At 40.2% G+C, this 15,788-nt stretch overlaps 1 protein-coding gene across 5 annotated transcripts in view; it reads left to right on the forward strand.

Moving 5' to 3' along the window:
- Nucleotides 1-15,788, forward strand: part of nrxn1a (neurexin 1a) — a 1,849,731-nt gene that overhangs the window by 1,230,263 nt on the left and 603,680 nt on the right. For 3 of the 5 annotated variants that reach the window (XM_078556996.1, XM_078556997.1, XM_078556998.1), the window contains exon 1: nt 12,182-12,940. The exons of 1 other annotated variant lie outside the window; for it this stretch is intronic. In XM_078556996.1, coding sequence (XP_078413122.1) covers nt 12,691-12,940 — 250 coding nt within the window. In that variant the 5' untranslated portion in view covers nt 12,182-12,690. Of the gene's footprint in view, nt 1-12,122; nt 12,941-15,788 lie in introns of those variants that run through there. One more of the 5 variants, XM_078556995.1, reaches the window with a different exon arrangement.

A 15,788-nucleotide genomic window follows, 5' to 3' on the forward strand; every position in this document is an offset into this window, starting at 1 on the left:
TTTCTAGGGAGGGAATAGTGGAAGGTCTGACCATAATTTTTCAATTCTCACTGGATACAGGTGGGGTGCGGGAGGACTGGTGGTCTGCTAATGTTTCATGTTTGTTTAAAAAGGGAGCAAGGGATAGACCAAATAAATACAGGCCTCGGTAGTGGGCAAATTATTGGAATCAATTCTGAGAAACCATAAGGCGCAGGAACAGAAGTAGGCCATTTGGCCCATCGAATCTGCTCCACCATTCAATGAGACCATGGCTAATCTGATAATCCTGAATTCCACTTTCCTGCCTTTTCCCCGTAACCCTTGATTCCCTTACTGATTAAAAATCTGTCTAACTCAGCTGAATATACTTAACGACCCAGCCTCTACAGCCCTCTGTGGTGAAGAATTCCAGAGGTTCCACCCTCTGAGAGAAGAAATTCCTCCTCACCTTGTCTTAAATGGGCGACCCCCTTACTCTGAGATTATGCCCTTTGGTCCTAGGCTCTCCCACAAGGGAAAACAACCTCTCAGCACGAACCTGTCAAGCCCCCTAAGAATCTTATGTTTCAGTAAGGTCGTTTCTCATTCTTCTAAACTCCAATGAGTACAAGCCCAACCTACTCAACCTCTCCTCATAAGAAAATCCCTCCATACCTGGGATCAACCTAATAAGCCTTCTCTGAATTGCTTCCAATGCCAGTATATCTTTCCTTAGATAAAGGGACCAAAACTGTTCACAGTATTCTAGATGTGGTCTATCTAGTGCTTTGTATAGTTTTAACAAGACTTTCCTATTTTTATGTTCCATTCCCTTTGAAATAGGGGCCACCATTCCATTTGCCTTCCCTATTACCTGCTGAACTTGCATGCTAGCCCTTTGCAATTCATGCACGAGGACCCCCAAATCCCTCTGTGCTGCAGCTTTCTGCAGTCTTTCTCCATTTAAATAATGTTCAGCTGCTCTATTCTTCCTTCCAAAGTTATAACCTCACATTTTCTCACATTATATTCCATTTGCCAAGTTTTTGCCCACTCACTTAACCTGTCTATATCTCTCTGCAGACTCCTTGTGTCATCCTCACCACTTGCCTTCCCACCTATTTTTGTGTCATCCACAAACTTGGTAATAGTACATTCACTTCCCTCATCCAAGTCATTAATATATATTGTAAATAATTGTAGCCCCAGCAATGATCCCTGTGGCACTCCACTAGTTACAGGTTCCCATCCTGAAAATGCCCTCTCTATCCTAACTCTCTGTCTACTGTTAGTTAGCCAATTCATGCTAATGTACCGCCCCAACACTATGTGCTCTTATCTTATTGAGAAGCCTTATGTGCGATACCTTACCAAATGCCTTTTGGAAATCCAAGTATATTACATCTATGGTTCCCCTTTGTCTATCCTATTGTTTACCTCATCAAAGAATTTTTAAAAATTTGTCAGGCATGATTTCCCCTTCATGAAGCCATGCTGACTCTGCTTGATTACATTACGTATTTCTAAGTGCTCTGCAATTACATCCTTTATAACAGACTCTAACATTTTCCCAATGACAGATGTTAGGCTCATTGGTCTTTAGTTAGCTGCTTTTTGTCTGCCTCCCTTCTTGAATTAGGGGATTTACATTGGCAGTTTTCCAATCCTTTGGGACTTTACCAGAATCTAAGGATTCTTAGAAGATTACTACCAGTGCAACCACTATCTTTGTAGCTACTTCCTTTAATATCCTAGGATGCAACCCATCAGTCCCAGGGGACTTATCAGTCTTTAGCCCCATTAGTTTCCCTAGTACCTTTTCTCCAGTGACAGTTATTGTATTTATTTCCTCCTCCCCTTTTGCCCCTTGATTTATTTAGTATTTTTGTAATGCTATTAGTGTCTTCTAGCGTGAAGACTGATGCAAAGTATTTATTCAACTCCTCTGCCATTTCCTAGTTCCTCATTATTACTTTCCCAGCCTCATTCCCTAAGTGGCCTATTTTCACTTTGGCTTGTCCCTTTTTATATATTTAAAGAAGCTCTTACTGTCCATTTTTATATTGCTTGCTAGTTTATCCTCAAAATTTATTTTCTCCCTATTTATTACTTTTTTGTTCATCTTTTGTTAGTTTTTAAAACTTTCCCAATCCTTTGGTTTACCACTAATCTTTGCCACTTTGTATATTTTTTCTGTCAATTTGATATTACGGGAAAAATTTTCCCCCTGTTGGGGGGGATGCGCAGGAGCGGGCAGGCGCGCCTCCAATCGGCGCCCCCAATCGGGGATGCACCGCCATTTTATGTGGGCGGGCCAGTTAAGGCCCACCCAGCGTGACATCCGCCAGGAAGTGCTATGCGCTCCCTGTGTGGGCGGGGAGGGGATTCCCTCAGCCAAGAGTGCGCTCTTTCACGCATGTGCCCGAAAGAGCGCACTGATCTCCCTGAGGCTAAGTGAGACACAGGGAGATCGGTTCCAAATTAAAAATTGTTAAACAAATGATAGCAAGATTTCCCTGACATGTCCCCTCATCATGTGACACTGTCACATGAGTTGGGACATGTGCATAACTTTTACTGAAACCTTTATTAAATATTTTAAAACCCTCATAAAACCTCATCCCGTTTGGATGAGGTTTCATGCTTTTTCTTAAGCCCACCAGGGCTCCCGGCCTGCCTGCCAACCTTAAGGTTGGACAGGCAGGTCCATTAATGATGTTAATAACTTTTTCAATGGCCTTAATAGGCCATTGACAGGTCAGCAGGGGTGCAGCTGAATCAGCTGGAAATGGAAATGGAAATGACGCTGGGTGACGTCAGGAGTTCCACCCAATGTCATCCCACGTCATTTTACGTGTCGCTGAGCGGGCCCCGCCCCTGCTTGCTGACTGGAAGATCCTGCCCTATGCTTAACTTCCTTGGTTGACCATGGATAGTTTATCAACTTCCTAGAATCCTTCTTCCTCACTGGGATATATCTTTATTGTGAGTCATGAACTGTTTTCTTAAACATCTGCCATTGTTCACCAACTGTCATTTCTGCTAAACTCCTTTCCCAGTCCACTCCAGCCAGCTCTGCCCTCATTCTTTTGTAATTACCCTTATTTAAGTTTAGCACAGTTGTTTCTGACCCAGGTTTCTCACTCACAAACTGAATGCTAAATTCTGCCATGTTATGGTCACTGTTTCATTGGGGCTCTTTTACTATGAGATAATTTATTAAATCTGCCTCATTAAACATTACCAGATCCAAAATTGCCTGATCCCTGGTTGGATCCACAACATATTGTTCTAGGAAACTGTCCTGAATACACTCTACGAATTCTTGTTCGTGGCTACCTCTGTCAATTTGATTTTCCCAATCTACGTGAAGATTAAAGTCACCCATGATTAATGTACTGCCTTTTTTACAAGCCCTCATTATCCCCTGATTTATTCTCTGTCCTACAGTAAAGCTACTGTTTGGGGGCCTATAGACTACTCCTACCAGTGTCTTCTTCCCCTTGTTATTTCTTACCTCCACCCATATGGATTCTACATCTTCCGATCCAAGATCATTCCTTGCTATCATACTTATTCCATCTCGTACAAACAAAGCTACTCCTCCACCCTTTCCTTCCTGCCTGTCCTTTTGAAAAGTCACATTCCCCTGAAAATTTAGTTCCCGGCTTTGATTTGCTTGTAACCATGTCTCCATAATGGCTACAAGACCCTCTATTTGTGTCATTAATTCATTTATTTTGTTCTGAATACTACGTGCATTTAAGTAGAGCCATTAATTTTGCCTTTTTACCATTTTTCCCCCTTTGACCTTATTTGCTGCTGTTTTTTATGTTTGTACACTCTGTCCCTTCCTGTTATACTCTGGGTATCATTACCTAAATAGCTGCCCTGCAATGCTGCCAAATCCTTTTGCTTTGTAAACCTACATATCACCTCTCCAGAACAACCCCCCTCCCCCCGCCTCTATTTAGTTTAAAGCCCTCTCTACAACCCTAGTTATTTGATTCACCAGGACACTGGTCCCAGCACGGTTCCAGTGAAACCCTTCCCACCGGAACAGCTCCCTTCTGCCCCAGTACTGGTGCCAGTGCCCCATTAACTGAAACCCATTCCTCCCACACCAATCTTTGAGCCATGCATTTAACTCCTTGACTTTATTTACCCTATGACAGTTTGCTTATGATTCAGGTAGTGATCCCGAGATTATTACCTTAGAAGTTCTGCTTTTTAATTTAGCTCCTAACTGTTCAAATTCTTTCAGCAGAACCTCTTTTCTAGCCCTATCAATGTTGTTGGTACCGACATAGATGACGACAACTGGATCCCTCCCCTCCCACTCCAAGTTCCTTTCCAGCCCTGAGGAGATGTCCTTAACCCTGGCACCAGGCAGGCAACACAACCTTCAGGACCCACGCTCATGGCTGCAGAGAACAGCATGTATGCTCCTAATTATACTGTCCCGTACCACGTCTACGTTCCTATTTCCTCCACCCAGTTGAATGGATCCCTGTACCATGGTGCCGTGGTTCGTTTGCTCATCCTCCCTGCAGTCACCGCTCTTGTCCACACAGCTTGCAAGAACCTCTAACTGTTGGACAATTCCAAGTGCTGAGGCTCCTCGAATGCCACCCCCGGGTCCCCATACCTGCCTCACCTGCAGTCATACCCTCCTGTCCCTGATCATAGTCTAAATTTGAATTACCTAATCTGAGAGGTGTGACTACCTCCTGGAGCAAAGTGTCCAGGTAACTTTCCCCCTCCCTGATGTGGTGCAATGTCTGCAGCTCAGACTCCAGCTCCTCAACTCGGATCTGAATTTCCTCGACCTGCAAACACTTAGTACAGATGTGCTCGCTCAGACCACCTTGGTGTCCAGCAGTCTCCACATGCTGCAGCAACACATCGCCCGTCCTGCCATCACAATCGTATGTTATTTAATTAATTAATTACTGTAGTATCCCTGATCTTTACACTTGAAGAATGCCCCATTCTTTACACTTAATTTTATTTTATTTTTTACACACCAGCATCAATCTTATACTTAACAATGTATTTTTAAGAAAGAGAGAGAAAAAATGACTAGAGACCTAAACACAAACTAAAGACCTTACTTTTACTTTAAAGGCTAGAAATATTCACCAATCCTACTCACCAATGAGCTGCTTTTCCCGCACTCGCGTCATGTTGTGGTTCGTGACGTCACTTTGCCATTGGTCTCACTGCAGGTAGGCCTCTCAATCTGCGCTTTTTATCCTCTCCCGTTCACCTCACAATCAAAATATACTATTTTGAGCCCAACAACTGCACGCACTGAGTCCTACTCAGAGGCAGGAGAAACTGTCACTTAGGCACGGATTAATCGAAGACAGACATACGAACATACGAGTTAGGTGTAGGTCACTCGGCCCCTCGAGCCTGCTCCGCCATTCAATAAGATCATGGCTGATCTGAATGTAACCTCAACCCTACATTCTTGCCTACCCCTGATAACCTTTCATCCCTTTGTTAATCCAGAATCTATCTAGCTCTGCCTTAAAAATATTCAAAGACTCTGCTTCCACCGCCTTTTGAGGAAGAGAGTTCCAAAGACTCACAACCCTCTGAGAGAAAAATATTCTCCTCATCTCTGTCTTAAATGAGTGACCCCTTATTTTTAAACAGTGACCCCTAGTTCTAGATTCTCCCGCAAGAGGAAATATCCTCTCCACATCCACCCTGTCAAGATCCCTCAGGACCTTAAAGGTTTCAATTAAATTGCCTATTACTCTTCTAAATTCCAGTAGACACATGCCTAACCTGTCCAGCCTTTCCTCATAAGACAACCTGCCCAAACCTTCTCTGAACTGCTTCTAATGCATTTACATCTTTCTTTAAATAAGGAGACTAGTGATGTACACAATACTCCAGATGTGGTCTCACCAATGCCCTGCACAACTGAAGCATAACCTCCCTACTTTTTGATCAAATCCCCTCACAATAAATGATAACATTTTATTAGCTTTCCTACTTTCCTGCTGTACCTGCATGCTAAACTTTTGTGATTCGTGCACTAGGCCACCCAGGTCATCCTCTGAATCTTAGAGCTCTGCAATCTCTCACCATTTAGGTAATAAGCTTCTTTTTTATTCCTCCTGCCAAAATGAACAATTTCACATTTGCCCACATTATATTCCATTTGCCAAATCTTTGCCCACTCACTTAATCTATTTATGTCACTTTGTAGCCTCCTTACGTCCTCTTCGCAATTTACTTTCATACCTATCTTTGTGTCATCAGCAAATTTAACAATCATTTCTTCCGTCCCTTCATCCAAGTTATTTATATAAATTGTAAAAAGGTGAGACAGTTAGTGTGGATTTGTTGAGGGAAAGTTGTGTTTAGCTAACTTGATTGAATTTTTTGAGGAAGTAACAAGGAGGATTGATGAGGGTAGTGCAGTTGATGTGGTCTACATAGAGCAAGGCTTTTGGCAAGATCCCACATGGCAGACTGGTTAAAACAAATAAAAGTCCATGGGGTCCAGGGGAATGTAGCAAGCTGGATACAAAATTGGCTCGGTGGCAGGAAACAAAGGGTAATTGTTGACGGCTGTTTCCAGTGGAGTTTTGCAGGGCTCAGAACTAGGTCCCCCGCTATTTATGGTAATATATTAATGAGTTAGTTGTAAATGTAGGAGCAAGATCAAGAAGTTTGCAGATGACACAAAAATTGGCCATGTGGTTGATAGGTTGGAAGCTGTAGACTGTGGGATATCAGCGGCCTGGTTAGATGGGCAGAGATATGGCAAATGGAATTCGACCCAGAGAAGTGTGAGGTGATGCTTTTGGGAAGATCAAACAAGGCAAAGGAATACATGATAAATGGGAGGATGCTGAGAATTGTAGAGGAAGTGAAGGACCTTGTAGTGAATGTCCACAGATCCCTGAAGGTCAATAAGGTGGTTAAGAAGGCATATGGAACCCTTTTCCTTTATTAGCCGAGGCATAGAACATAAGAGCAGGGAGGTTATGCTGGAACTATATAAGTCGTTAGTTAGGCCACAGCTTGAGTAGTGTGTGCAGGTCTGGTCACCTCATTACAGAAAGGATGTAATTGCGCTAGAGAGGGTACAGAGGAGATTTACAAGGATGTTGCCAGGACTGGGAAATTGCAGCAATAAGGAGAGATTGGATAGGCTGGGGTTATTCCCCTTGGAACAGAGGAGGCTGAAGGGGAGATTTGATTGAGATGTACGAAAGGGCCTCTTTACCTTAGCAGAGTATCAGTGACTAGGGGGCATAGATTTCAAGTGATTGTTAGAAGGATTAGAGGGGGGATGAGGCAAAGGTTTTTCACCCAGGGGGTGGTAGGGGTATGGAACTCACTGCCTGAAAAGGTGGTAGAAGCAGAAAACCTCATTTCAATTAAAAGGTGCCTGGATGTGCACCTGAAGTGCCATAACCTGCAGGACTACGGACCATATGCTGGACAGTGGGATTAGGCTGGTTGGCTCGTTTGTTCGACTGGTGCAGACACAATGGGCCAAGTGGCTTCCTGTGCCATAAACCTCCTATGATTTCATGATTCTATGCTCTGGAATATGAGTACACAGCAAGGTGTATTTACTTGACTGTTGTCTGTATAATACTATATTGGGTCAATCTACACCATGTGACACCTTATTTTGAGGAGCTCACCATGCTTCTTCGGGCTAATGTAAGAAAATACAGGGGATTCTGAAGGTGGCTCCCGGTTTCAATCTGGTCAGTGCTTCTACTCTAGTAGAGGCAGCATTGAAACATTTTTAAGAATTTGACTGACTTAATATTGTAAGAAATATTTTCAAAACATGTTCATATTTACAATTGGTTGCTTACAGTTCTTACACTCATTTGGAAAGGCTTTTTAAAAACCTGAAGTCTGTAATTTCTTTGGTCAGTGTTGAACAGTGAGTAGTGCAACTGCAGTTGGATTGTATTCCTAAAATTTATGCTGATGCCAAGTCAATTCAGTGTTCACTACCTGGTTCCAGAGGACAAAAATACATTGATTTTTGTTTGTCAACATCATGGTTTGACGTGGTATTGTCTAAGTATGTAACTTGACTGAAAATATAGTTTCCTCTCTACTGAGACACTAAAAACAGAATTTTGTTCCAAATAAAAAGGAGGTTACAAAAACTTAATTTAAAAGTGATACTTACTCCTTGGCATTATTCTCCCTTGAGGATAGATGTTCTTTTTTGAATTATTTTATTCTTTCACATGAATTAGGCTGGGCATGTCTATGCCAGCCTACAAGAATTCTTTATAATACCACAGTAACACTATTTTTACAACAGCTGTGATTTGTTTTCAAAGTGATTTATCTGAATATTGCAGGTATGGGTTTATATGTGAAGTCACCAAAACAATAGCTTGAAGGCTGCTTTTCGCTTTTAATGTGTAACTGAAAAGTTAATTTGTGGCCTGAGGGCTCAAAAACCAGATATCCTCATATCCAACAAACAGATCAGAACTCCACTAACTCTCAGTTCAGGCACCATGGGCAGAATCTTCTGTTCGGCGAGCGGGGGGGGGGTGTGGCAGGCCCGCTCGCCCATGCGTAAAATGACGCAGGGTGACGTCGGGTGTGCGTCCTTACGTCACCTAGATTTTCAGTTCGGTGGGTGCGCAGCCGAATCGGCTGCGCGCCCGCCAAACTGCCAAAGACCTATTAAGGTCATTAAAAAAGCAATTAACATGACTAATGGACCTGCCCGTCCAACCTTAAGGTTGGCAGGCAGGCCAGGAACCCAGGCGGGTTTCTGAAAAAACATGAAACCTCATCCACGGGCGGGATGAACTTTCATAAGGGTATTAAAATGTTAAAAAAATGTTTAAATAAAAGAAATTGACATGTCCCAACTCATGTGACAGTGACACATGAGTGGACATGTCAGTAATTTTTTTCCCTTCTTTATTGAAACTTTCAAACCTGAGCTGTTCTCTCCGAGGCAGCACTTTGCCTCAGGGAGATCTGTGTACTGTTTTGTGCGCATGCGCGAAAGAGCACACTCCTGGCTCAGGGAATTCCCCCCCCACCCACACAGGGAGCGCATAGCGCTTCCTGACGGACGTCACGCTGGGAGGGCATTAATTGGCCTGCCCACGTAAAATGGCGGCACACCCCGGACCGGTGGCACCGATCAGGAACCCGTGTTTAAGTAGATTGTTAAAATGGATGTTTTCTTTAGCTATGTTACTGAAGTTAAAAATCTAGTTGAATCATGCACAATTCTACTGTGAATTGTTATCCATTTTCTGTCCTGTATCAATTCTGTATAAATATCCTGCTCAGTATAAATATTAAAAATATGATTATTTATATCAGTATTATGTGTGGAAGGTCTTATGGGGCAGTGGGCAGTGTCCCTACCTCGAAGCCAGAAGCTCTGGGGTCAAGTCCCTCTCCAGGATTTGATGGCTACAGGAGGTGCGTTCATTGTGTGATTGAACAGGTTGATTATCAACCTGCTAATCCATCCAATACTATGTCAGGCAGTAAGAGCAGGTGAGGCTCCTGGTCAGCCATGCTGGATGAGGAGTGATTCCCTCAAGCTATAGCCTCGACTTCAAGCTAGCAACCTATAAAAAAATGAGCTACAGAAACTGATGTAAGCATGTACTTTGTCTGCTTCGTGCACCTCTAGGCACGGGACGAGAACCGAGAGCGATTACACGTGTTACTACTTTCTTTTCCTTTTAGCTAAAAGTACTACTTTCCTTAAACCTCATGTCAATTATAGTCTCAAAAAGCCAATCATTTGTGTTGAAGGCAGCTTAAAAATAGAAATACTAAGTTTAAATAACTTGTGGAGTTGAACATAGAGAATTTAAAGATTTTAAGACAAATAACACATGGGGATTTTACTCGGTCTTTTTTCCTAGCAGCCACTCATTAAAAAAGCAGCAGATATTATGAAGTACCTCACAGCACTCAGTGGGGAATTGCCTGTACCATGATCAGCCTACATTGCTCTTTAAATTATTCCTCCCCTCATTTGGCACATACTTCCTTCTCCTCTGCGCACAAGTAGTACACTGTAATCCATTTTCTCAACATTACTTAGTCCTCAACCACCCACCTTTCTCCTCCGCCACCTGTAACATTTGCAGTGATAATCGAGTTTTATTTTTACTTTTCCTTTTTGGCTCTTTTCAAAGAAGAAAAATCTGTTAGCTTCCTCGGTAATTTGCACTAGGCCATAAGGATCCAGAAGATGTGCTATGCTCATCCATTTGTTGTTTGTTAGTTGAGTTGGAGGTGGTTGGAGGCTCTGTTCCTGTGATCAACGGGTTGAAGTAATGTATCTAGTTTATTTTGGTAGCGCTTCCAGCTCAAACTAAAATGGTGAAGAAAAAATGCAAATTCTTTTAGGTCAAATTGGAAGAGGGGGAAGCAATTTACGGCAAGTAGCATCGTTAATTCGCAGACCAGAAACATCTAAGCTAGTGTCACAACCTGCATGCCATACATTTATTGGATGATTAAACCAAGGCTTCAGTATCTCATCATATTGATGGTTAACTCTCAAAAGGCTGAATGGAAAGAAAGCATTTTTTTTGTATGACCTATCAGAAGATGAGCTATTTGGATTTATTAAGAATTTTGTACACACTAAATATAGAAAAAATCTTTCTTCATAAAATCCAATCAAATTTGGTCATAGTAGTAAGAAGAAAGCATCTGTTAGATCTCACCCCTCCCTTAGTAGGACCTTGCTGTATTCTCAATTCATAAACATGTACTCATGCCAAATTCATTAAGAGTTTAAGAAAACATTAACAAGATGCTCTACTCATCTGGCAATAGTCTTGTGGTCCCTTATGTGGCTCATCCATACTGGCGTTGAAGTAAATAAAAAAATTGCTGGGCTGTGAAATGATCTTTGAATCTCAGACGACATCCAAGAGTGCAGGTGGAAAACCTGTTTAGTAAAACAAAGAAGTTGTGAAGCAGCCAAAAGTAATCATTTATTGCCTGTTTCAGTATAAAGATGGTTGACCTGTATTTTTTTTATAAAAATTAGTCCCAGAGCTCCTTCATAAGTCTATTCTCAACAGGGCTCTTGCCACGCTATTGTGTTTTGCATGCCTTTCGGTAGCATTACTTAAAATAATTGATTGAAGCAGTTATCCAACTTAAGCTTAGTTACTGCAGAATGTATTTCATTTAAAAGATTGAGGACAAAGAAATGAAGTAGATTTCATGTTCAATGATTGTGCAACACTAGTTTTGCTTCAGTTACACATGATGGAGAAGTAATTCTGCCACATCCTCTACAAAGAACGTATCAAATTTAACATGCGTACAGCATTGCAAAGACATTAAGTTAATCTGGTGCTCTTTCTTGCTTTAATTTTATTTAGAATGCAATTCAATAAGTACATTAATTTGCAGATTTAGTGTTTCCTATTGTACATCAAAGCAATGAATAACAATGCCTTTGAGAGGCTGCTGGTCGCGCAAACACCTGTCAAGATAAACACATCTTTCTCGGGGGAAATTTAGTTCAGCAGGATCAGTGTTGGGAAAAAAAACAAAACAGTAAAGAGAATTTTTTGAAAAATGCTAGTGAGCAAAATTTCTTATTTTCAAAAGGAAGTACTTTCATAGAATTTCCCCCTTTTATCTGCAACATTGTCTCCATCCCTGTTATAGGATTGTACACTTAAATATCTGTCAGTGAAAGGGAGAGAGGTGTTCCTTGGTGGAGATGAGTGTGCAATTAGAAGATCATCAAAAATGATGGATGAGTAGTTTGTGTCGAGGCATATTTAGTAGCTTTGGATTGAGCACCTGGTGGACCGTGCAGGGAGGTTTCTGACCAATCACAACAGTGCCTGCCTTCGTTTAAAAATTGTAAAGGACTAACCGAGGATATTGGAACCTCTGAACTGTCTTCCTGGGGGAGATTGGGATTTTATTTTATAAACTGACGATGCAATATGATGTGCAGTATTATTCTAAGTGAGGATTTTAAGTTTCTGTCAATTTTTTTGATTTAGACTTAGTATATATCAGTTTCTTTTTAAAATAAAGACAGTGTTGAATATCCTAGCATATTTCAGTATCCCTATTTTAAAATAGGCTCTTCCTCTGCAATGCATCCAAGCTTCAGTGATTTGCTGTTTTGAGACTGCAGATTTGCATAGCCTTCTCACCAGCATGGTCTGTTCCAGGTCCTTTCATAAGTGTACACAATTCAGTGAGGAATATCCTCTGGCATTATTCTCACTACCCTGACTTCTGCATTCGGATTGGCGAGCAAGCTATTTATTAGGTGGCTTTGGTCAGACACAGTGCTGTGCTGTGTGTTACATTTCTTCCAGGCTGTAACTGGATTGAAGAAGCATTTTAATTTCCCTTACAGCACTGTGAAGTGCCATCCTGTAAAATTTAAATGATATTGAATACCCAGTGGATGATGATGATGATGTGCCTTATGTAGGGAGAAAAAAACTCCTCAGCAGTCTCAGTCCTGGATCTATTGGAGTATTAACATAAAGGAACCTGGTAGCTACTGCTGGAAATGCAGGTAGTTATGTTTTTTTAGCTGGGAACAGACACACTGCACTGACTGGATTTTTTTAAAGTATGCTGTGGATTTCCTAGCAGAAGAGGACAGCAGGAATAAAAAACAAAACTGTGAGGCAGACTTGAAATAATGGGCTGTGTACAGTTGTGACATTTGTTACATGGGGGATGCAAATCTTTTTCTCAGGGAGCATCATGAACCCGAGAGCAACAGCGAAGTCCAGCATTGAAACTATCACAACCTGTATTCATTTGGCATTTTGGATAGTTCTTTTGACTTTCAGCTGTTTTTTTGGAGTGTCATGGAGTGCTTCGAGCTTAGGTGGAGCTCACCATATTCACCATTTTCATGGCAGCAAACACCATTCAGTGCCTATTGCTATATACAGGTCGCCTGCCTCACTGCAAAGAGGACATGGTGGGTCTTTGCTTTTTATTTACCTTCTAATTCTTCATGTTTATGTCATTGTGGTGCATAGTCTACACTTGAAGCCTTGTGCAGTTAAGATGAGTCTTGCTATTGCCTGTAAGATAGCTCATTGTTAAGATGGTGTAAGAAGAAAACACACTGTGTTTTCATAAACCACATTATTCATTTGTTTTAATTGAAAGAATACTTCAAAATCAGTTATAGTTTTGGATACTGAACTGTGTTCAAAAAATAATGAATATACAAAAGAATTAAAAGAACACTTAAAATGACTGTTCATCTATGCAATGCACTGTTGTCCTTTGTTTCTATCTTAATATTTAGCTGATGCTGTCTAAATGTTCGATTTTAAATTCATGCTAATGGAAGTCTCAACTACTTATTTTATTTTTAATGTGCTTATTTAGGAACACCATTTAATGATGAAATACTGAATTAGTCTGTGATTGGCTTCAAACTGTTGCCTTGATCACCTATTCAAGTCAGTAATACCATGTTACAGCAGTGGCAATGGTTAAAACCCAAGGCTAAGGTGAACTAAGGGTCCCTCAATCTGTCATCTTTGATCTCTGTGCACTTTGTGATTGTTGGAGCTTCATTATTTGTTTCCCACTCTTTTAAAAAAAATACTGTAAGAATAAACCAAAACCAATATTATTCTAAAAGAAACAGAAAACTAAAGGCTATTTTGTTTGTGCTATTTTAAATGAAACAGAATGAAAGTGGGAGCATACATAATTTAAGCAGCACCACAATCAAACTGTTCCCATGGTCTTAGTTTAACAGCCGCTGAAACAGTAGCTTGCTTTCTTCAGCGAAACCTGCAGCTGTTGATTTGAATATACAGGTTCATCCTTCTTCATTTTCCCTTCATTCCATGCTTCATTTAAACCATCATCCCATGCCACTCCTGAGGTGAAAAAACAGATCTTATGCTTAACCTTTGCATACTTGCACAGGTTGACCCTGTATGGATGATTAGACATTAGAATCTAATTTTATCTTTTGTTATTAGACACTCTTCTTGAATGACAAACCAAAAGCTTAAGAAATGTGAAGTGGTTATTTTCAATAAGAGCTGTTCCTCTTGAATTTAATTTTCCACATAATTTCACAAAGCCCTAGACATTAGTTCTATGATTCAGCATTCACATACCTTTCCTTTAAATTTTTAATTGTCAGTGCATTGAATTGAAAGAAATTTCCAGTAAAGGGTTAGTGAATGCTGACAGATTTTTTAACTGAAATATTGATGTTGTTGAATTTTTCATCTATAGCTTACCTGTTCTAAAACATTAACTTGTGGATAATTTGCAAAAAAAAAAGAACCTCTTGGTTAAATACGTGTGATTTTTGTGCTCTTTGTCTTGCCTGCTGCATATTGTGTTTCCATTAATATTATTGGGCTGTATCTTCATTCCCTATCTTTCTGTGAGATATGCAGTCTTTGATGTAGTCTGTAGAACATCTACTGCACTGTAATCACAAGTGGACCAATGTTGATAGATTCCTGATAAGTATCTCAATACAAGCTCTATTGCTCTGAAATGTACACAAGATATTAGCTTGTTTAGATTCACTCTTAGTAATACATGAATAACAGTTCTGTTTTATTACTTTGCCTCTAAGTGTAATTCCTCCTCCAAACCATTAAGATAACTACTGTTTTGTGTAGGATGTTAAGTGTACAAAGATTGTTATTTTTGCCTCATTCATTTTAATGATGATCGTGCTGATTATTCAGCCAGTAATCGAATAAAATATTTACATTAAAATAATTAACAGGTGGACATAAAGGTATCTTTCGATCAGCAAGATTTTGGGCAAAGCAACTGATTGTCATTTTTAATATATTCAAAATAAGGTTGCTACAAATTTGACGCCCAGAAGTATTTATTTGTGAAGCACATGAATATAAAAGTGACAACTAAACTAACAACTGACTGAGCGAATAAAATTCCCTAGGTCCTTCCTATACCCTTGTTTGTGTTGATTATTGTGCATGGGCAGGATCAGCTGTAATGAGGATGTTTACAAAGCAATTTTTTTTTACATCAGTCAGACTCGTTTTAACCCAGTTCTACACAGTTTAATCCATTCCAGTATTCTTTCAGCCAGTTCATCGAGCAAACTTCTGCTGTCTTTTAAAATATGATGTAATTGCCTAGATTTAAAAATATAGTTGGAGGGAGTGATAATACTTGGTATGTCTTGGATTATGGTGAGATTGATTTTTTTTATATTCTTGGATGATAAAAGGGCTAATTTCAAAGTAAGAAAAAGACAATGAAATGGGAAGCTGGAAGTGTTAATGGCAATGCCTTGTATAGCAAACGATGGAAAACCACTAATTGTCTTTCAGTTTCATAAGGGATTTTGTTAGAAATTAATATTGTCAGAAAACTCCCCAAGTCAAAGGCCTGTTATCAAATGACTTGCTATATTTCAAGCATCTGTGTGTAATTCTTTTACCAGTAATTCAATATTTAAAATTTAGCATCACAGATGGTCAGTATCCTGGTGATTTGTATTGTGACATGCTTGATCATCTCAGTAGCTTTACAACAAATAATTCAGGTTAGGGTTTTTTTTTCTATCCTGTATATTGTTTAAATCTGTGATTTCTCTTTATCTGATTATATAATGTGGCTGTGCTAAGGCTTTACTCTTAATGCCTGATGAATATAGTAAAATGTCACTGGCAGCATGAGGAAGAAGGCTATATTGCACAAGTGAATAAAAAAGTATAATATGCAAGCATTCATACGCAAAACATTTATTTGTACAAGTCTTTTTAACGCAGATATTATTTAGCTTTTTTGTTGGACTTTTGGAG

This window comes from Cetorhinus maximus, chromosome 14 (genome assembly GCF_964194155.1).
Source record: "Cetorhinus maximus chromosome 14, sCetMax3.hap1.1, whole genome shotgun sequence".
Taxonomy (NCBI): domain Eukaryota; kingdom Metazoa; phylum Chordata; class Chondrichthyes; order Lamniformes; family Cetorhinidae; genus Cetorhinus; species Cetorhinus maximus.